General features: G+C 40.5%; 1 protein-coding gene across 1 annotated transcript in view; it reads left to right on the plus strand.

The window, feature by feature from the left end:
- The window catches only part of myo15ab (myosin XVAb), a 48333-nt gene that overhangs the window by 17592 nt on the left and 8571 nt on the right, over positions 1-22170 (plus strand). The window contains exons 23-57 of the mRNA XM_029430002.1: positions 628-753; positions 1631-1708; positions 1961-2112; positions 2967-3012; positions 3125-3249; positions 4542-4659; positions 4751-4926; positions 5892-5976; positions 6079-6111; positions 6249-6330; positions 6608-6738; positions 6988-7083; positions 7569-7697; positions 7812-7918; positions 8367-8545; positions 9396-9468; positions 9790-9981; positions 10372-10445; positions 10536-10609; positions 14288-14390; positions 14810-14878; positions 14986-15050; positions 15136-15510; positions 16596-16677; positions 16832-16927; positions 17148-17208; positions 17506-17599; positions 17749-17866; positions 18776-18891; positions 18970-19029; positions 19256-19331; positions 19425-19540; positions 19719-19837; positions 20656-20797; positions 21755-21866. Of these exons, the coding sequence (XP_029285862.1) occupies positions 628-753; positions 1631-1708; positions 1961-2112; positions 2967-3012; positions 3125-3249; positions 4542-4659; positions 4751-4926; positions 5892-5976; positions 6079-6111; positions 6249-6330; positions 6608-6738; positions 6988-7083; positions 7569-7697; positions 7812-7918; positions 8367-8545; positions 9396-9468; positions 9790-9981; positions 10372-10445; positions 10536-10609; positions 14288-14390; positions 14810-14878; positions 14986-15050; positions 15136-15510; positions 16596-16677; positions 16832-16927; positions 17148-17208; positions 17506-17599; positions 17749-17866; positions 18776-18891; positions 18970-19029; positions 19256-19331; positions 19425-19540; positions 19719-19837; positions 20656-20797; positions 21755-21866 (3880 nt within the window). The remainder of the gene's footprint in view (positions 1-627; positions 754-1630; positions 1709-1960; positions 2113-2966; positions 3013-3124; positions 3250-4541; positions 4660-4750; positions 4927-5891; positions 5977-6078; positions 6112-6248; positions 6331-6607; positions 6739-6987; positions 7084-7568; positions 7698-7811; positions 7919-8366; positions 8546-9395; positions 9469-9789; positions 9982-10371; positions 10446-10535; positions 10610-14287; positions 14391-14809; positions 14879-14985; positions 15051-15135; positions 15511-16595; positions 16678-16831; positions 16928-17147; positions 17209-17505; positions 17600-17748; positions 17867-18775; positions 18892-18969; positions 19030-19255; positions 19332-19424; positions 19541-19718; positions 19838-20655; positions 20798-21754; positions 21867-22170) is intronic.

The following is a 22170-nucleotide window of genomic DNA, read 5'->3' on the forward strand; positions in this document are numbered from 1 at the left end:
TCTTCATTCCCAAAGTTTTAGGAAATCACTAAAACATGTATAATAAACACAGCTGATATTGATAGAAGTGAATTGGAAATAAGATTGATTAATACAAACAGTACTTAATTAAAGCAAAAGGCCTTATTTATTCATTGCTCAAAGATCCAATCCACTGGGACATCCTGTGCCGAGTATGTGTACTTTAAATGATTTTGGATTAGATTACGAGACATTTTTTGAAGTCTTACATTATTTAGGTGTATTGTGGGGAAAAAAGCAACAGCTGACGAACACATGATTCAAATATTTAATACCTCAGTTTTTAAAAGAAATTGAGTTAAACATCTTATTTTATTTCTCATATACCAGGAGCCTAAAGTGTATTGTTGCCGGCCCAGATCAATACAAAACGATCCCTCATACTCACTTAATTGCCTGCCTACCGTTATCATTATTCCCGGGGCTCCTAGTGTAAGAAGCTAATCTTGAGATAAACATATTATGAAGTGTCTCTGAGTGAAATATGAACACGGTGTTACACGAGTAACTGACGGAGGCAATCTGCTGAACACACACGTGTTTGTGTGCCGTCTTGCTTTCGTTTCCATGGCTCACCAACCATTAACCGTCTCCAATCATCTCTAGGCAACAGACCACACCTTCCTTCAGAAGTGCCACTATCACCATGGAAACGACCCGCTGTATGCCAGACCAAAGATGCCACTGCCAGAGTTCACCCTGACACACTACGCTGGCAAAGTCACGTATCAGGTACTTTTCTTTACTTTATTTCCCTGTCTTTCGTTGCTTTAGTTTCTTTCTTTCTTTACACCATTTAAGAATTGATCCCTTTTCCCCTTAAAGTGTTTCCAGGTGGTATTATTGTTGGCGCTGCTGTTGCAAAGACAACAGGATCTCTTTCTGTTTTCCTCAGAGCCTACTGCTAGCGACACATTTTGAGAATTATTCAGACCATCAGGGAAAAAGCAAGATATATATCAAAATATATTATATTCACACACACAGTAATCACAGCCCACAGCTCTTCTGCCATCAGCACGATGGGCCCTCTCCTCTCCCTCCAATCACCTAGCTTTATGTAAATGACTGCGCAAAGGTGCTATCTAGTGACTTTTTGTGACTTTTGGAGCTAGTGCTAGCTACTTCCAGTGGAAAAGAGTTAGCAACACCGCACAGGACACACTGCATTTTGTTTTCCACGATTACTTCAGTTGTTCCACCGTCCGACATTTCGGCTACTGAAGATAGTAACTGCAAAGACCTTACATTGATACTCTTATATCTTATATCCCCCATTACTGGGGATAGCTACAGATAGCTTCCTATAAGCGCTATACTCTCACGATTGGGTTGCACAATGATTGATGTACTTCTTTTGTGCCGTAAAAGCAAAATACTTGTCTTATGCCACTTTAAGATGTTTTAGAACTTGAGAACAAAGTCGCCTATACATCTATTGAAAAGTTTAGTGATAGAAAATGTATAGTTTTCTTTTTGTAATTTCTTTGTTGTGCGCGTATAATACGATCCCCCAAAGCTAATCCACCGCTGATCAAATAGTAATCTTTGTTTTCAAAATTCTGGTTTCAATTTTGTTCTCGCACTTTTCCATTGATTTGTGGTGCAGGTGCACAAATTCTTGGATAAGAACTTCGACACGGTCCGCCAGGATGTTTTAGACCTCTTCATCCAGAGCAAGAACAGAGTGAGATGTTCAAATGCACTTTGTTTTTTCTTATGCCTTACTCTCTTATTGTTTCAACATTTACAATAATCCCCTTTCTTTATTCCCTTAGTGGTCTTCAATTACATTCTAAACACCATGATTGTTACTCATAACCTTGTTTTGTAGTGAAGTGGCACAATACCATTGCGATACAATTTTTTGACGTTAAGTTTAACTACTTCTAAAAATGTAACCCAATGCGTGTGTGTGTGTGTGTGCGTGCGTGTACAGATGTTATCCAGCCTCTTCTTAAAGCACTCTGAGTCTGGGTCTCAGCAGCGGTCTAATGTGCGGCGCAGCAGCACGGCGCGTCGTTATCAGGCCAACACGGTCAGCGCAAAGTTCCAGAGCAGCCTGCAGGAGCTGCTGGAGAAGATGGAAAGGTTTGAGTGAAACATTTAACTGTTAGGACAATGTGGAAACATCCAACCCACATACTGTATTATGGCCTTGTGCCTATATAGACAAAGAGTACTGAACAATAGTCCTCATTCACCAACATCTTGCTCAGTCTTTTCTTAAATGTGTTCTTGGTCCTAAGAAAAGTCTACCTCAGATTCAGGTTCTTAGTCAGTAGTGAAAGTAAAATAACACCCAGAAAAAAGATGCTTGTGATGCTATTACTTTTTGAAGTTTTTATTTTACATGCTTTGAGAATAATTATTAAAACATTATAAATAATAAAAAATACAATTGTAATTTAAATCCTATATTACACAACTGTAAAATTGAAGAAAATGCAATAAACAATTATTTATGCAATATCGTAACATAACATATCCAAACTCAAGTGTGCTCTTGAGTAAGAAGAAATCCCAAATAAGAAAACATCGATGAGTGTCAGAATGTTACGTAACTGCGTATATAGGTTTTAAGAAGAAATTTCTTCGGAAGACCGATTGGTGAATGAGGCCCATTGCGTTGTGCCTTGGTGCACCAATAGATTAAAGTGATTAAAGATCAGTTTTTGTAATCTTATAAGCTTTTAATGTGAGTGTTTGTAGAAGCCATTTAACTCATCGATAAATAAAAACAGTCCTCTGGAGATCTTTAAGTCTGAAACTGTTAATGTGTAGCTTCAACTGTAAAACCATGACTACTGATTTCTTACTTCGTTGGTTGCCTTAGTTTCCTCTCGGTTGAGAAGTTGACTTCCTTGCGCTGGACTAATGTACGAATCCTTTATTAAATCATACATTCATTCATCCATCCGTTCGTTCTCATCTATCTGTGACAGGTGTAACCCTTATTTTGTGCGATGCATCAAGTCAAACCATCATAAGGTATAATTGCAAGTTGGACAATGTGTGCAGGTTTGCAGTGGGTTTTTTTTGTTGCATTTTGATTGATCTGTAACAGCTCATGCGTATTATTTGTATGCTTATGTACGTGTAGGAGCCAGGAGGGTTTGACATGGAGCTAGTCAACACTCAGCTACATTACTCTGGCATCATGGAGACCATCCATATCAGGAAGGAGGGTTATCCAATCCGACTGCACTTTCACAGCTTCCTAACACGGTTGGTTACTTACCAATCCTCACCTTAAACGTATTAGAGCAGAAACGTAAGCTCTGATTGAACCATGTAAGCCAAAACATGGTGCAGGACTCATCGCAGCCTCCAGTTCAGCTTTTAGAATCAGAATCCGTTTATGATAAGTAGGTTTTCACAGGAATTTGCTTTAGTGTATTGGCGCATAACATAATCACAAATGAGAAAATGAAATAAAAAACAAAAACAAGTATTGCAAAAATGAAGAAACATAAATATAGAACAGAAGAAAATGGAAAAATACTATAACAAATATGTAGAATATATCTGAATTAATATAAAATTGTTTTTGGAAGTGGATCTGAGCAGGAATGTTCAAAATTGTCCAAGAAATATGCAGGTTCACAGCACAAAGTATAAAAAGAATATGCAACGTACAGAGATATAGTCCCAAAGATGTGCGTTAATGTAACGTTTAGTGTCTATTGTAGGGAATAAGAGTTCATGTCAGTGTGGGTCAAATTGTCCCACACTTCAAATTGTCGAAATTGTTTGAATTATAGGCTTTTTCTAGCACAATTCACACACCAATTTCTTCATGCTTCTTCAAGCCATCTGGCACTTGTCAGCTCCTGCAGTAGAAAAGCGGTTGAAACCAATTGATCTCACAGCACATCTGACCACTGGCTGCCAAAGAAGTCTGACTTACAGTATCAAAGAAAAACAGCTTGAGAGTCCAACATTCACAGTCAATTATATTCACAGTAAAACTACTAAATACAAATAAATACTACCAAAACTCAGAATACCCAGAACCCCAATCAGCCGCACACTAGGTCTCTCAGATTCACAGCCAACAAGAAGTTTTACATTCACACGCAGAGTTAAAGAGATAGTTGTAAGTTGATAAGTATATGCTTTATTTAGAACATTTTACCATGCTGTCAGACAGCCCTTTCCGATTAGGAACTGAAGCTGTTATCTATGCTCTCTTCAAAGACGCCAGACTCCACTGACAAAAACAGTTACTTTAGCTAACATTGTTTTTTTTAGGTGAATCAATTCTGTTTTGCTGCTTCCCCCACCGACAGCAGTACATTGCTTTGCTTCTGTGCACGTACTCCTTTCTGTTTCTCTACATTGGGGATGTGCTGACCTGATCTACTGTAGTAATACACTGACAATAAGGATATGGATAAGTACTTTAAACAACCCCGCTTCAAACTATCCAAACTTTCCCATTAAGAAACATGTAGCACATTTACTCCAGAATTCATACTGGATTGTCATTTTATTTCATTGTGTGTGGGCATGCACAGGTATAAAGCCCTGCTCTGCCTGAAGGATCCTCCTCCTGCAGACGGAGAAAACTGTGTCATCATGCTCCATAAGCTCGGGCCGGTGAAGAACGGCTCGTATCAGCTGGGAGTCAGTAAGGTGAGCCACATACACAGGAACAAAATAAGGTCAAATGAATCATACGTCAGAAATAAATGCTGTGATATCGATATTTCTGTGTGTGTGTTAGATTTTCCTGAAAGAGGAGTTGTATCAGCTGTTGGAGGGAAAGCGTGACCGTGTGTTGAACATCGCTGCCATGGCGCTGCAGAGACACACCCGCGCATGTTTTGTCCAAAAGCACTTCGCCAAGTTGCGGCGACGTGTGATTCTGTTTGAAACTCGCTGCAGAGGCTACGTAGCCAGGTAATGTTCACCTGAAATAAAGGGATGCACAATGGCGAACAGCTAAAGAAGGTGTTTTATTTGATAATCACTGCAAACTGTGAATTATTCCGTTTTTAGGCCTCCAGGCCAGCAACAGCCGAGGCATTATGTTTTTGTTTAAATTGGCACAATCATTCCTTGGACTCAAGGGAGAACTTATCAGATTTTGGGGGTCAAAGGTTAAGGTCACTGCGACCTCACATCTGTCCGATTATTGTGTCATATCTCAGGAACGCCTTCATGGAATTTCTTCAAATTTGGCGCAAACGTGCATTTGGAATTTAGGATGAACTCATAAGAATTGGGTGGACAGAGGTCAAGTATTCATATGCTAATTATGCTAGTTTCACACATATGTCTAATAGGATAAAGTGATGACTTTGAGCTTTCTTTAACAGGCAGCACCCTGTCCTACTTGAGTCTAGAGTTTCAGTCTTGAGCAATTTAGGCTTTAGTGCTTGGTTTCAGAGAGCCAAATAGGTCAAAGCTTATCACATACAACCTGCTGCTTTTGTGCTTCATGTGAGGACACAGGGTCAGAGGAATCAGGTCGTGCTCATCCATCAAAGGTGATAGATTTCTCACTTACTGCCAGTCTGACAAAACCCGGAGACGTGATACAAATTAGCATTTTATTCGAATGTGTAAAAATTCCCATACTGGCTGAATGAGGACATTAAAATGGCAATAAATGGTCAAACCTCTTGAATCCTCAGGGATCACTGATCACGCTTTGATGAATTTAGGGAAATGACACATTATGCACAGAAAATATAACTAACTCTATAAGTGTAATTAAGACAAATCTTGCTTCAGTAATAGTAAAACGTCAGTCTTTAAAACTCAAAACGTGTCAACTCCTTCCAACGTCTTTCTCTTACTTTTTCTTTATCTCCATCTGCATGAATAATTCATCCTCCATTGTTAACGCTTTGCCTCAACAGAAAAAAGTTTGCTCTGAGGAGGAAGTACCTCATCAGGCTCCGCTCCGTCGTGCTGCTCATCGTAAACCGCCAGCGTTACATGAGGGTATGCACACTGTGTCCATGTCATTTGCAGTATTTGTGTTTGAAAAAGGAATTTAAAAAATGAACAAATGTGTGAAGTGTGATACTGTTGTCTTTCTGTCAGACAGTGCTGGAGCCTGCAAGGAAAGCAGAGGAGGTGAGTGAGGGTGTGAAATAAAGTGAAAGAGTCTGAAAGGGAGGAGAGAGACGATTTTGAGAAAAAGATGACGATGTAGTCAAGTCAGTGTGTTAAAAAATGTTTGTCGTATGTGTGTGTGTTTTCAATGAGTGTAGGATCGCATCAACAGAGAAGTGGTGAATGTGACTACGCTGCCTATCCCTGCTGAGCTGGCAATTCTGCTACAGGCGGCCTCAGGTGCGTGTGTGCGTGCAAGTGCGTGTGTGTGTGTGTGCAGGTGGTGAAGAACTGCATTCCGACACACACACACTATGATCTGCAGTAAATCTGTGTTATAAATAAACTTCCATCAGAATATGTGTGTTTGTGTCACCTTGTTTGCAGGTGGATTTAACAATATTTACTTTCGGATTTCTGTGGTGACACATGGCCTGCTGTGCGTGTGTGTGTGTGTGTGTGTGTGTGTGTGTGTGTGTGTGTGTGTGTGTGTGTGTGTGTGCGTGCGTGTGTGTAGGTGGTGAAGAGCTGCATTCTGACTGCTTGGCGGTGGTTCAGGCTCCAAAGGTTCGGGTTGACCCCCAGCTGACCCTGCCCCTGGATATCAACAACTACCTCATGACACACTACATCCGGGCCATATTTAGGGTAAACACACACACAGAAACCACACACAGTCATGTCACAAACATCTACATGTGAAACTGGATGAACATAGAGGATGAATAAAACATAAATTGACCTTGTTGAACGTGATTGAACCCAGAATAGTGTTGTTGCAGCGCTACATCCATGTCCCTGTGTATAATCAAGTGTGTGTGTGTGTGTTTGTGTGTGTGTGTGTGTGTGTGTGTGTGTGTGTGTGTGTGTGTGTGTGCATGTGTGCATGTGTTGTAGGAGCCGTTGTTTGGGATGCTGACAGCCCCGCTGGACAGTTCACTGATTCGAATGGATGAGGAGTTGAAACAAGGAGCTCTGAACATTTTCATTCTGGTACGTAATTGCATTCACATGCTGCTGGGAAACTCCAAGTCAGCTGCTAGGAAAGCAAACCCAGGGCAAATGAACATATCCTGTAGCTTAAGAGGGATTTGCCATTTGTGATAGTGTGGCTTCACTACACATGTAATCAAACCACATGTACAGAAGTCTTTTTTTCACCCTTTGATCTTGATTTTACGACCATGTTTAAAGATTTAAAACCTCTTTGAAACTCTGGTAGTATCATTTTGGAGAGCCTTCATGTGAAATGTACATGTGTCGTAAGCTTGTACATACATGTGTACATGCAATCACATAACAAAATAATGATTCAGACTGTTCTCACAGTAAGATATAGTCCTTCATATTTCAAGCAGGTCTACACATAATGTTAAAAGCTAAGACTAAGGACTTATAGGAAAGACTTACAACCTTTATTAGGTGTAGTTTGGCTTGTAGGGTTACAGAATGTGTTGTAAATGCCTTTGTTCTGATAGATACTAAGATTTATGGGTGATCCAAACTTGAATGGAGCTCAGGAGAATCTGTTTGGGAACTACATCATCCAGAGAGGACTTGCCAATCCCAGCCTCCGAGATGAGATCCTTGCTCAGGTGGCCAATCAGGTGAGGCACAGCTCGTTTTTTCTAGCCGGAGGTATAGAAATAAAAGCCCAAATAAGACAGAATATTTTTCTATTACTGCACATTATCTCTTTCATTCCTCCTCTCCTCCATTAGGTGTGGAGGAATCCTAACATTTTGAATTCAGAGCGTGGTTGGCTCCTCCTGTCCTCCTGTCTCTCTGCCTTCCTGCCCTCTCAAAGGCTGACCAAGTACTTGCTAAAGTAAGATCCCAGTCAAACAGTGAAATATGTTCACATCACATGAAAACGGCTACGCAATAATTATACTGTACATTTATTGGCTGCTTTTCAGTGCATGCATGTGATCTTTATACATGATTTAAGCACGTGTTAAGTATTTGATTAAATCTTTATTTTGCCTCATTGAGATTTAGACCTGAGAATTGAAAACATTCACAAGAACAGAAACAGCAAAACAGAAACAAGAATCATGAAAAAGGTCAGAGGATAAAGCTTTAAAATCTTCCTGCTCTCTAGTTTGAGAGAAGTTTGCAGTTTGTTCCATTTATAAGGTGCGTATTAGTGCGTACATGAGGATTATGTCCTGTTAACTAGTAACTGGATTGTGTACTGTAGTTACTCAATTGTAATGAGAGAAGAGATGTGACGTAGTTCTCGCCTCTCTTTGTGCTCGTTGTTGTTGTTGCAGGTTTGTGTCCGACTACGGCCCGGAGGGCTACGACTGTGTGTGTCAGCACCGTCTGCTTCAAGCTCTGCAGCGGTTAAATGTCGGGCCAGAGTATGTCCGGACGTACCCACCCTGTCTACTGGAGTGGACCGCCAATCGCAAGAGAGCTCACACTGTTCTGCACATACACTGCTTCGATGGTGAGAACACACGCACGTACACACACGCACACACACACACACACACACACACACACACACACACACACACACACACACACACACACACACACGACACAAGTGATTTTATTTTCAGATCTAGTTGCAAAGGTTTGGATGGATAGACATGAGAGCAGAAAGTGATTGTATTACTCAACATCCTTGAGAAAGGCACTAAAATAAATGTTAATTAATAATAAATGAAAAAAGGCTGTAAATGTACTGATGATTGTGAAACTCAATGCTTTTGTAAAAGGTTCTGTCCTCTTGCAACAGAATGAGTTTATTGTTTATTGTATTTGTTTAAAGAAATGTAGTGTTTTCTCCTCAAAGACATTTTTGTTATGATTGGTGTATTATACATTTTAAACCTATTTATTTAGACTCCCTTTGATTTTGACTCCCTCTCGATGACCCAGCCTCACCTTTCCTTTTTTTTTTTTTTACCTGCGCTCAGTCAGTGTGTGTACTATCCAGCACGGAAGAGTTATCTGTCTCTCATTTCCTCCTCTCATCCAGCTAATCTGTCCTCTGGCCTTTTGGCAAGCCTACTGAGGATTAGACAACACTTGATAGCCACTCTGGTTCGCTGGCTTTGTTTGTGTCTGTTTGTTGATGCTGGTGTCTGTGTAAGTCTTCTTAGGCAGAAAGGGGAGAGTGCTACCAACTTTGTTTTAGCAATACAGGAACTATTTCATACCCTGATTAAAACTGGCTCTTAATGCATTACAAGATGAAAAAAACACCCCACATCATTTCAAAGTGGTACTGTTTGTTGAGCTTTATGTCCGAGGCTATTTGTTTATCTGAAGTGCTGTCATTTCTCCTGCAGGCGTGTCCTTCCTGTGTCCTCTACACTCCTGGACAACAGGAGAAGAAATGGCCAAAGACATCTTACAACACAGGTATCATCATACGGCAAAGGCCTATTAGGGCCATTGTAGGTAAAAAAAAGTATATTCTCTGAGACTAAAGTGGCAAATGTACGATACAAAAACACAAATGTACACGATTCAGAGTCTCAGGGTTTCTTACGTAAATATATGACTTTAATCTTGGATATTGTGAGTTTTTTTATTGGAATATAAACCCCCTCTCCCCGCTCCGTAATGTGAAAGTACGTTGAAAATAGGAAAGGAGATGTTTAGGTGTGTGTGTGTGCGTGTGTGTGTGTGTGTGTGTTTGTGTGTGTGTGTGTGCACATGCGTACGTGTTTGTGTGTCCAGGGGTGTGATGGAGAGCCGTCGAGGCTGGTCGGTGCTGCTGAAGGAGCCGACTCAGCTGGTGGAGCTGGAGGGCTCAGACTACGTCCTGGACTTGATGTCGGACCTGGAGCTTCCTGCTGACTTCCCCAAACACAGCAGCTACTTCATCATTTCTGCACAGGAACCGACCAGAGTGCGCCCCAATGCCAGCATGTGAGACAAGCATTTACTTACATAAATACATACATAAATAAAATACATACATACATAAAATACTGCTATACACAGGCAATGTTGAGGGACTTGTATTTCCATTTTATGCTACTTTATAATTCTACTCCTACATCTTCTACTAACATCCCTTCCATTGCCTGGTTCATGTTGGTCATCGTGCTCAGAATCACAGAAAGCGTTTGTTAGTTTTGTTTTAGCCCCCAATGAAAATGTATATATTGATTTAAAACCACGTCTTGCAATGTATTTCCTAAATAAAATAGACATATTACACACCAGTCAACGAGGGAGAGGGCCAATTGAATCCTTTTAAATCCTGCAATTCTCTCAGTCGGTCATTCTCGGTAAATGTTTCTCACTGTTTTACAGAAGCCTGTTGGGTGGTGGGTTTGACATGAAGGATGATTTCATACCTTCTGCCGTACCTGACTCTGATGGACAAGGTACATATGTAATTATTAAACGTATAAACGTTCACACACAATGATTTTAATGACAGCAGTCGATGAAGTGCTCTCCTCTCCTCCGCACAGACTTCGAGCCTCAGAGAGGGATGGATCGTTATCTCGACAGCCTGTTTGACCCTGTACTGTCTGAGGGAACTGGAGTAAGTTACATAACTCACTCACACTTACACACTTGACCTCCTGAGAGAGGATTCCTCTGTCATTTACTGTTGGTTGCTTCCCAGGTCATGTAAAGCTGCAAAGACAGTGTTTTCTACAGATCTGAGTTCTTAGAATAGAATAGAAAATACTGTATCTTCTACTTCTTGCGTGCCAGAAATGTGTCTTTGGTTTGCATGTGCAAAATGTGCTATTAAAACACATCCAGAGATTAATCCAAAGATTAAAACACATTTAAATAAAAACACAATACACAACAGATGCACCAGGTACTCGATGGTGAGGGCTGAATCATAGTTAAATAAATATATATAAAATGCTGTGTAATGAGCAAGCTGGCTTCAAAAGGTGTCTGTCCTTACTGATAGAGATATTTTATGGCGACAAGGACAAACAAGTTTCTATAGATGTCTGTTTTGCTTTGCACAGGGGACTCTGTATCTTTGCCCTGAGGGCATTAACTGAAAGTGGTAACCATAGGGATAGCTATGGTCGTCCAAAATGTGCCACTTAAGCGATGGACTGCTTTGCCCTTTTACAGACTAATCCCTCAGATTGGAAATCAGTCTTTGGGCCTTCTCAGTGCCCATGTAGTCCAAATACAGGTCGCAGATTTGATATTAATAAGAGAGGTTTGTCCTTCATGGCTGCAGAGAAAACCTCAAATGGAATAGTACTTGTTACAGTTTTCAGCCATTATTTCAAATAAAGTGCTTAATCTGTAATCCGGAGACTCGATGTACTTTCAGGAAAATAGAATTTGCAGTAAAAGTGTATTTGGTCACATTTGTTTTTTTGTTTTTTTAGGTAGTATGGACCAAGCCTACAGCAGGCGGGTGCCACATTTAAGAACAGTCTCCCACTTTCTCTTAGATCCTTCCCTCAATTCAACTAAGAACCTACATTTATTCTTTGTTTGTTTAGTTGACTGTCATGTTTCTGGTTGTATCTAAGTTCTTGAAACTTATTTGTTCTCATATATTTTACTGTTCTTTTACCACTGTACAGCACTTTGGTCCGCTTTGGTTATTTTTGAATGTGCTCTAAAAATAAAATAAAGTTGGAACTTTATCTAGCAGATGGCAGGGATGTAGTGTTAGATCACTGCTCAGTTTACACTGCAATTAAACACTCAAGTCAGCTAATTTGTGAAGCATTACCACAAGTTATACTTCACCCCTGTCACACAAACTAACACCAACGCTCGTAGTTATATCCGATGGTCGTTGATTGACTTATATCCGTATGTATTTAGTCTGGGCAATGGTGCAGTGAACGCTGGCCATGTTGGATCTATCAGTCTTCAGCTGGGACGTGGTGAATGTTAGCCGTGCTATCGGATGTGGCTGACAGGAATTAGCATGTATCAGATGTGTTCTACAGACCTCTCCCGCCCAGCAACCTATTACGTTACCCAGTTACCGTAGCTGTCACAGGGACTAGATCGCCACGGTGATTTCCCACCCAGGCAACGCGAGGATCTGCTTACGAGGAACTGACACTCTGGCAAATGAAGGGCTTACTATTTAATGAGACATGGCCTACAAACACACACACTCCTGTGGATTTATGGGTCAGCAGTTGATTTCTGATGGACTGGCTGCACACATACGAGGGCGATTTCTTATAACCCGACAGTCAAAAGTCAGTTTTTTTTTTATTATCTCTCTGTATGTCTCTCGAGCACTCCTGTTGATACCCTCACTCACAAATTAAATCACCAAAAGTATATCTTTTAGTATCAAATTCTTCACCTGTTGGCTTAAAAGACAGAGAACTGCTGTTAGAGTGAGCTTAGAGTTCCGTCACAATGGAGTCCAATGGGGAACCAGACTAAATATAAAAAATAAAATAACATACAAGTATTTCTAAATGTACTACTTCCATGATATGTTATCGCCTCCTCATAGCCTCAAAGCTCCACTGAATATAGTATTTGTAATGATTTGTTAGAGACGGTTCTCTGGAGCATCCTGAACACACAGATCACATGTGGAGGAGTACATTCTGCTGCTGGAGAGATTTGGTTTTGACACTTTTTTGTCAAGACTCTGGGTTTCCATTAGAATCCATTAAAACTGCAGGAGAAAACTATACACCTGTCAGAGAGGTAGGGCTCAGCGTCACATGAAATGTTTGGATACGAGACCAGTGTTTCAGTACTGATACCAACATAATACTTCACTTAAAGGAGGATAAATATGTTTTTTCTACAAATCTGCTTTCTCATTTAACCCAATAAAAGATATGCAACAACGACAAGACATTTGCCAGCTTTTGATACTCGGTACTACCAACTGTAGCCCAACTGAGGTAGATATTGATGCAATCAATCAATCTCTTAATCAATCAAACTTTATTTGTAAAGCAGCTTTCATACAGGGTAGTGCAGCTCTATGTGCTTCACAGATCAAGTGTACACCTTGAAAACAACAGAAAAGACAAAAAACTAATGAGAGACTAATGCAAATACAAAACAATATGAAAATGTAATACAATGGTTTTAAAAGCTATAATAATAATAACTATAAGAATAGTATGAAACAGCGTGAAATAAATAAAAACTAGATTTAATCAAATAGAATACAATTTTAAATACAATAAGGTAAGGTAAATAAAATAATGTAAATAATGTCTATGAACCATTCTTAATCAAAAGCCATTATATACGGTGATACGGATGTGTCAGCCAATATGCTGATGCATCCCTTTGATACTCAGCCCCGTTCAGAGTATTTGATACCCAAAAGGTAAAGTTTTGGTTGATGATATTTCTTCTCACTGCCTTTGTGTTTTCCTAAGATTTCATGTTGTAATCTGATGATCAGTTCTAAAGTCTGTCTGTCTGTCTGCCTGTCTGTCTGTGTGTGTGTCTGTCTGTGTGTGTGTCTGTCTGTCTCTCTGTGTGTCTGTGTGTCTGTCTAACTGTCTCTCTGTATCTGTCTGTCTGTATGTCTGCCTGTGTGTCTGTCTGTCTGTCTGCCTGTCTGTCTGTGTGTGTGTCTGTCTGTGCGTCTGTGTGTCTGTCTGTCTCTCTGTGTGTCTGTGTGTCTGTCTAACTGTCTCTCTGTATCTGTCTGTCTGTCTACCTGTCTCTCTGTGTGTCTGTGTCTCTGTCTAACTGTCTCTCTGTATCTGTCTGTCTGTATGTCTGCCTGTGTGTCTGTCTGTCTGTCTGTCTGTGTGTCTGTGTCTCTGTGTGTGTGTGTGTCTGTGTGTGTGTCTGTCTGTCTGTCTGTGTGTGTGTGTGTGTGTGTGTGTGTGTGTCTGTCTGTGTGTCTGTGTGTCTGTCTGTCTGTCTGTCTGTCTGTGTGTCTGTCTGTGCGTCTGTGTGTCTGTCTGTCTGTCTGTGTGTCTGTCTGTCTGTGTGTGTGTGTGTCTGTCTGTCTGTCTGTCTGTCTGTCTGTGTGTCTGTCTGTGTGTGTGTGTGTGTCTGTCTGTCTGTCTGTCTGTCTGTCTGTGTGTCTGTCTGTCTGTGTGTGTGTGTGTGTGTGTGTGTGTGTGTGTGTGTGTGTGTGTGTGTCTGTGTGTCTGTCTGTCTGTGTGTGTGTGTGTCTGTCTGTCTGTCTGTCTGTCTGTCTGTCTGTCTGTGTGTCTGTCTGTCTGTCTGTCTGCCTGACTGTCTGTTTGTCTGTCTGTCTGTGCGTCTGTCCCCACAGGAAGTAGAATCAGGACTGTCCGGCAGGATGAAGGGGGCCGGGGGAGTTGGAGGGGGATGGCAACAGCAGGGGCAGTCAACCGGCCCCCCACCGCCTCCTGGGGGTCAGTCAAAAACACAGACTGTCCAAAATCTCTTCCTTGTTCACTCATTAGCTATTTCCTGTTGACAAAATGAACCAGTTTAGTGAATGTAGTAAATCCCGTTGTCTCTGACAGTTGTAGTGTCGAACAACTTTAATTTTTCCATCTATGAAATCTGGCACATTGTATTGTGGAGCTGTTGGTGGAAAGTATAACCACCACTTTCTTCCATTGTATGAATTTTTAAGGGTTGTCTACAGAGCGTACATGTACAAATGAAATAGCAGACAGTGGATAAAGTGTGCTTTATAGTAGAATGGAGTCATTTCGTACAGCGCCATAAACTCACACTCACACACTAGAAGAACCTCAATATCTCAATTAGCAAGTGTAATAAAAAAAACACTTTAAATCTGATATGTATGTTTGTGTGTCCACAGCTGTGAGAGTCCTTCCTGTGGGAGGCGTGATGTCGCCTCCTGTTGCTGCTGTGGCACCTGCAACACCTGGTTCGTATCAAGTGTGAAGAGAAATATGAGAGAGAAAAAAACCTTGTTAAACATAATTTTTCATCCCTCCTTCCTGTTTACTGTGCGCCTCCTCCTCTCTCCTCCAGATGCCCAGCAGGCTGTTTTGGCCCAGCAGCAGCAGGCGATCATGAACCAGCAGGCCATCATCATGGTAAACCCTCCGTCTGGATCTGCGTCTGTTTATTTGTTCCAGTGTTCTTGTTTTGGACTTAATGCGTCATCGTCTTGTTTCTCAGGCCCAGCAGATGACCATGCAGGCCATGGCCATGGTCGGCAGCCCAGTGACGAGCCCCCCCACCTCCCCCATCACGAGCCCTCCCATGAGCCCTCTGCTCCCCCACCCTCAAAGCCCGTATGCCCCCGCCAGCCCCTACGCTGTCATACCCCCGAGTCCATACGCTAACATCCCACCCAGCCCCTACGCTAACTTCACACCCACTCCCTACGCTGCAGCAGACATCCCGCCCAGGCATCCCTATTCTCCGCCTTCCCGAGCTCAGCCTCGTGCGGACCACCGGAATCCACCCGAAGCTCGGCCTCAGCCTCAGCCGAGCTCCACCAAAACGATCAGAACTGAGCAAACACAGCGTCAAGCTAACGTCGCTTCACGGGTCAGTAACTCTGAGACATGTGGGGTAACAGTCCAAACTGACGTGTTACATAATGTCTCGGTTGTTTTTAATTCATGAAAGATGTTATAGTTATTGTTGTAAACTCCAGCAACAACAAGCAACGCTCCCTCAGGAAAAATGGTATCCACAAAATGAGTTTCCTTTTTATGGAAAGAGTGAGTGGTTTGTATAGTCCGGATGATGAGCAAAAGCTGGTTGAAAAAGGGGAAACTTGAAAGTGAAATGAAAATATGTATGACCTGTAATTAACCATTGAGATCAAAATCTCTTTTGTCAGAGAGAAACATAGTCAGACAAAACAAAAGGACAAATACATAACCACACTAACGGACCTCAATGAATAGAAGTTACACATTTAAAATCAGCCAGTGGGATGAGAAGAAACCTCCAAACAATAATCAGACTGCACTGAGGGGTGGTGCATAAATCATGATCAGAATCAAGTGTATTGCTAATTAGGTTTTCATATACAAGGAATTTGCTTTTGTGAATTGGTGCATAGACCATAAACTGAAATATAGAATACAAAATCTTACAGTAAATTATTTTTTTAATACTATTTAACAAATGTTTTAATGTAACTGTTGAAAAGGGAACGAGCTGGGAAGGAATGTGCAAAAAGATATTCTAAAGGTTCACAGTATTGAGAATAAAAATAATATGCAATGTACAGAGATAATTGTCCAATAAGATATTTGATTTTGTTTTTATTTTGGGATGGTGACAGAGGTACATTTTATTTTTATTTGAACCATTTAATGATTTAAGTGTGCAATTCCGTGCAACATGAAATGAATGTGTCTAAACTTCACAGACACATTTAAAACACCAGAACAATCCTTGCAACAAGGATTTTCACAGAATAAAAATAACCATACCAAATTGCAGATTACACATTTCTACTATCTGTAACGAAAGAAATGTGCTGCGTTTATACAGTCCAGTATAACGTCTCTATTCTTTGCTCTGACATGGTCCTGGCTGCAGCAGAATCTCAAGAGACAAAACGTAACGTCTGCAAAGCCTTGAGTGCATACTCTGTCCTCTCTTTGTGGCTTTTTCAGGTTCAGTCAGGTAAGGACAGCGTCTCTCGGAGGAAGGCTCCAGGCATCCCCATAAACAAGGACACACCAGCCAGGAAGTTTGGTAAGAGAGGGAGAAAAAGAGAACAGCAGAGAGTGAGAAAGAGAGAAATTCCCTTCAGTCTCTTAAAACTAAAACTCTTATTTAAGAAAGCTTTACACAACAAAGCATCACTCCTTATTGGCTGTAGTTTTTATTCCTTGTGTGTTTGCTTTAGCCCCAGTGGGGACGTCTCCTCCGCCCCCTGCTGGAGAGATGGTGAAGTACTCTGGTCGGACTACAGATCACATCGTCCCCAGCCAAGATATCCAAGGTATCTGAGTTTATGAGCTTAAAAATGTTGATGGTGCAGGTGATACAGTTTCTACAAGTAAATGACAGAATGATGATCATATAGATGATACACTTATTTATTTATGTATTATTATTGCTTTCAAACAGACACATGTGTTAGTATTTGGATGTGAAACATTGAAATAAAATATAAAGTGTAATCTACATAATTATCACACAGTTTATATCATTTTTTAAAGAAATTATCAAAAGATACAACTCCCCACCTCCATCGGAAGACCTGCTGCTACAAGACAAGAGGTGAAGTCTCACAAACACACACACACACACACACACACACACACACATTTGTACTTGTAAATCAACTACAGCAGTTCATGCTATCTTCAGTCACAGATTCCAGTAAAGCCCAGGGTACATCAAATGACCTACAGATACTGAGTGGGATATTATTGCTCGCAGTGAGCACACACGGCACCAGAATGATTGTATTTACACACAATAGGCACAAACACACATTTTATACAGTATACTACATTCTTACTGAAAGATCCTGCAAACTGTGATGTGGGATGTTGACTTTGTGGATTTATTTAGGAGAGCCGAGGGGAAGTTTAGGAAGAAGCAAACCCCTCGTGATGAAGCTTTACAGATCCTCAAACCGCAGATGGACAACCCTCCTGCTCCACAGGTACACACACACACACACACACACACACACACACAGGCACATATGTGGCTGAGAAATGCAAGAATACACCGATTGCATGCAGTGTAAAAGCAATATTAAGACAATGCTAGAAATCGGTCATGCAGGGAAACATTTATGTGTCTGTCCAGCCCAAACGTCCTGCTGCCCCCTCACCATCTGCGTCTGCAGTGAAAGAGGCGGGATTTAAACCCAGCAAGAGCACGAAGACAAGGGCACCTAATCGTCCTCTCCCCATTCCTCCTCGAGGTATTCACACTGACTCAAAGTATACACTCATCATCTGTTCTGATACAGACAAGGCTACATCACTTTGCAGAGTTAAAGGTATCTTATCGTTTAGTTTAGTTTAGATTTTACTAAAACTAAACAAAGTTGTATTTCCTACCGCATATGACACCTTCAAAGCCATTTTTGAAAGTTGTAAAACTAAAGTACATTGTCTACTACTTATACCGATAACTACTTATCTATTCCATAAACCTCTAAACTAAGCTGTTTGCTAAATCATCATTATAGAAATGTTGACTATCTAAGTACCTGTCTATACATTTAAGTCATGCAGATTCAAGGATAAAATAGAAAGCTTTTATTGCAATTTGTTCAAAATACACAACCGACATCACAGGTTTAAAAATAATAAGTAAAATAAATACAATGTACTAGAATAAGAGTATTAATTGCACTAGAATACATTCATTAAGTGCCAGTACGGCTGCCCTCGAGAAGACAGTCCTCATATTGCATGTGACGGGTCAATGCAGCTAAGGCTACGGCACACCTCACAATATTCAGCGTAAGTGAGTCTTTCTTTTATTAAATCAACTTTCTTTAATGAATATAACTTGCTAAACGCCTATCTTTTTAATGTGGACTTCATAGTGCTCTAGAGTTATTAGAAATATTTGGAAACAATCCTGAGCAGCCACCACTGGAATCTAATTCTACAAATAGTATAATATATAATATATATATACCGGTATATAGCCTGATCTTTATCTGCAACTGTGCAGGGATACAGAATTAAAACAGAATGAATAGACATTGCAAAACAAGTACAGATCTAATCATTAATCATTCAAATGCTCCCTTAATACAGTTTTGTGAAAATAACAATATTGAATAAAAGGAAACTAAAACGTGACCTTTTTCGTGCAGTTTCTCGAGAGCTTCCAGTAGAGACTGAGACCATCCAGACACAGCTTCATCAGAGAACCAATGAAGAACACTACACCTACACCAATGTTCCCTGGAGACTGTACCTCAGGAAGGAGGTGTGTACAAACATCACTATCTGCTGACAGAACTGTGTGTATCCTGTTCTATTGTGAGTATTCTTCTTGCTTTTACAGGTCTTTAATCCCAAAGACAGCTTCAACAATCCTCTGGTGCTCGACCTCATTTTCAAACAGGTAACAGTTTAATTGATGCAGGATGAATGGATGTAGCATCAACAGATAAATAGATAATTTGTTTTAATCTCCATTTAATCAAATGTTTTTGTTACTTCATTCCCTTTTTTGTTTTTGTTTACATCTCACCAGTTGTGCTCCAGTTGTTCACCTGACAACATAAAAACCATAGAAAGATCAAAGTAAATTATTTCTAACATCACCTCTCCTCTGTTGTCTCGTGCAGATAGTGAACGACACTCTGTCAGAGGCGTGTGTTCGCATCACACGGGATGAAAGGCAGAGAATGAAGGCTCTTTTCGGTAGTCTCTTCTTCCTGCAGACATTTCTTTTGACCGTATTGCTCTAATCCGAACACATTCATGAGTTTATGTGTCTGTTTGTGTGAATGACAGCTAAACACGGGGTTGAACAGAATGTGGCTCCGGTGGAGGAGCATGTGAAGAAAACAATCGTGACGGCTGCCAGGGAAACCTGGGAAATTTACTTCTCCCGTCTGTACCCTGCATCGGTGAGGGTGGTAAATCCTGAGTGGATAATAATTACTGGTGTGTTATTTTCATTTTGTATTGAACCCCTGTGTGTGTGTGTGTGTGTGTGTGTCTGTGTGTGTGTGTGTCTGTGTGTGTGTGTGTGTGTGTGTGTGTGTGTGTGTGTGTGTGTGTGTGTGTGTGTGTGTGTGTGTGCAGGGTAGTGTAGGAACTGGTGTGCAGGTGTTGTCCGTGTCCCACAGCGGTATAAAGCTGTTGAAGACCGTAAAAAGCAGCGCGGCAGCTCCGGACTACTTCAGAGTCTTACGACCCTACACGTATGTTCTGTCTTCTATTTCTTCGTTTGCCAGCTCTTATTAGCATTTATTTTATTTTGTTCGGAGTTCCAGATATGCTGTTCTATAATTCAGAGTCTGGAATTCAAATCTATTCCACCACTGTGTGTAATTATCAATGCCAGGTGCACTTTTTATAACTTCTGCAATTTGTGTGTCTAGCCTGACCAATACTTTTGACTATATATTCTATATTTATATTGCAATATCTTGTTATATCATCTGATATATACTGCACACTGATACCGCTATATGTGCAAGAAGCAAATATGTATTTATAATATATTTATTGGTCAAAGAGCAGTTTTTGTTCAGGCCTGTGGATCAAAACATAAACATAAAATATATATTTTTATTTTTTATTTGCACACACATAAGACTGCATAAAGTTTAGAAAATAAAAAAGATAATAGTGTCCGGAGATGTCATGCAGGCACATACTACAGGAGAGAACAAACAACAATCACAATATATATTGCTTTTACAGTAAAATTGCTCAATAAAGTGACATGTTTACAAACCTATTATCAACATAAATAAGGGATTGTCATTCATTATAGAAAGCACTGACTTTGCTTCTTATCATCAGAAATGAAACACTTTATGGAAGTAGTATTAGTATTTGTGTTTCAAATACTATGTTTGTTCTTTACTGTCTTTCATCATTATTAATATTTGATAACTATTTATTTTTCACTATTTGTGTAGTTTTGTTTTATACAACAGTTGGAAATGTATGCTGCATATCTTTCACTTTGATTAATCATATTACCTTTTGCTCTGTTTTGTTTTTTTGGCAGCTATGCAGACATCCTGTTTGTGACCATCCCCTCTGAGAACATGCTGGAGTTCAATCTGAGCAACGAGAAACTCATCCTGTTCTCAGCCAAGGCACCACAAGTCAAACATCTCATAGACACCTTCATCAATGAGATCAAAAAGGTACAGCACACACACACACACACACACACACACACACACACACACAGTCTGTGTCTGGCTCTGCAGAAACAACACTGTACAATGGGGGTGTAAATCAGGGCTTTAACTCTGTCAAAAACATTTGTTAATTATATACATTTTGTTTCTTGGCTTTCATTTGTTTTTCCAGCTCAGCCAAAACCATTAACCTGAAGATAGTTTCAGCTAACACGTGAACAGCAGAAGGACTTTAGTTTTCTGTGTTGCTCTTGAATTGGTGATTTGACCTCATTAACTATTTTTCTTACTCATCTGCAAATACTGAATGTAAAAGAAAATAGTAGTAGATGAGTCAAGTTGAGGGTAAACGTCAGTCTAAATACTATGAATACGGAAATGTAACATAGTGGCATGTACCTTCTTACACGTGGGAATGCTCTTCATAGTTATTGGACAATTGGGCGAATGGCTTGAAAAATCCTTATCAGTGTCTCCCCAACTTTGTGTACTGGGAGATAGATCAGGGTCACCCATCACCAAGAATATCTAAAGCACAACTTGATTCAGCACTGACAGGCTTCATCACTGCAGCTAGAATTATTCCTCACCACTGGAAGAGTCAGACCTGACCAGCTTTGACTGACTGGGTTAAGCTGATGACTGATGATGCTTCCTCTGAATTGATGATCGCTAGGTTAAATGATAACAAAGGAACATTTTCATCATGGAATAATTTGTTTTATTATATAAAAGATGGAAATATGTTCCTGTAATATGTAATCCTTTATAGATGAGGATATATGGGATACCAGAATTTACTTTTACATGGTTGTATTTTTTATATTAAAGTGTTTTTTTCTTCATATGACTTTTGACTAACACAACATTTAAGTTAAAACTCTTATGACCAGAAAAATACTGTAAATGCAAATAACATTGCAGTAAAATTGTTAGCGTATCAATCTTTCTTTCTTGCAGGATTCAGACTATGTGATTGCAGAGAGAAACTTTGTGACAGACGACCGTTCGATGCTCAGTTTTCACAAAGGTGACGTCATCCGGCTGCAGGTTATGGACGGGCTGGAGAAGGGTGAGACGCTGTGATACATAGAAACATAGAGATACTGTTATTTAACGAGAAGTAATGATCCAAGCGTCTGTGTGTGTGTGTGTGTGTGTGTGTGTGTGTGTGTGTGTGTGTGTGTGTGTGTGTGTGTATCTGTGTGACTGTCTGTGTGTTTATGTGTCTGTCCATGTCCGTCCGTCTGTGTGTGTGTGTGTGTGTGTGTGTGTGTGTGTGTGTCTGTCTGTGCGTGCGTGTGTCCGTCTGTGTGTGTGTCTGTCTGTCTGTGTGTGTGTGGTGGTGTGTGTGTGTCTGTCCATGTCCGTCCGTC

Source organism: Cottoperca gobio, chromosome 1 (genome assembly GCF_900634415.1).
Source record: "Cottoperca gobio chromosome 1, fCotGob3.1, whole genome shotgun sequence".
NCBI lineage: Eukaryota > Metazoa > Chordata > Actinopteri > Perciformes > Bovichtidae > Cottoperca > Cottoperca gobio.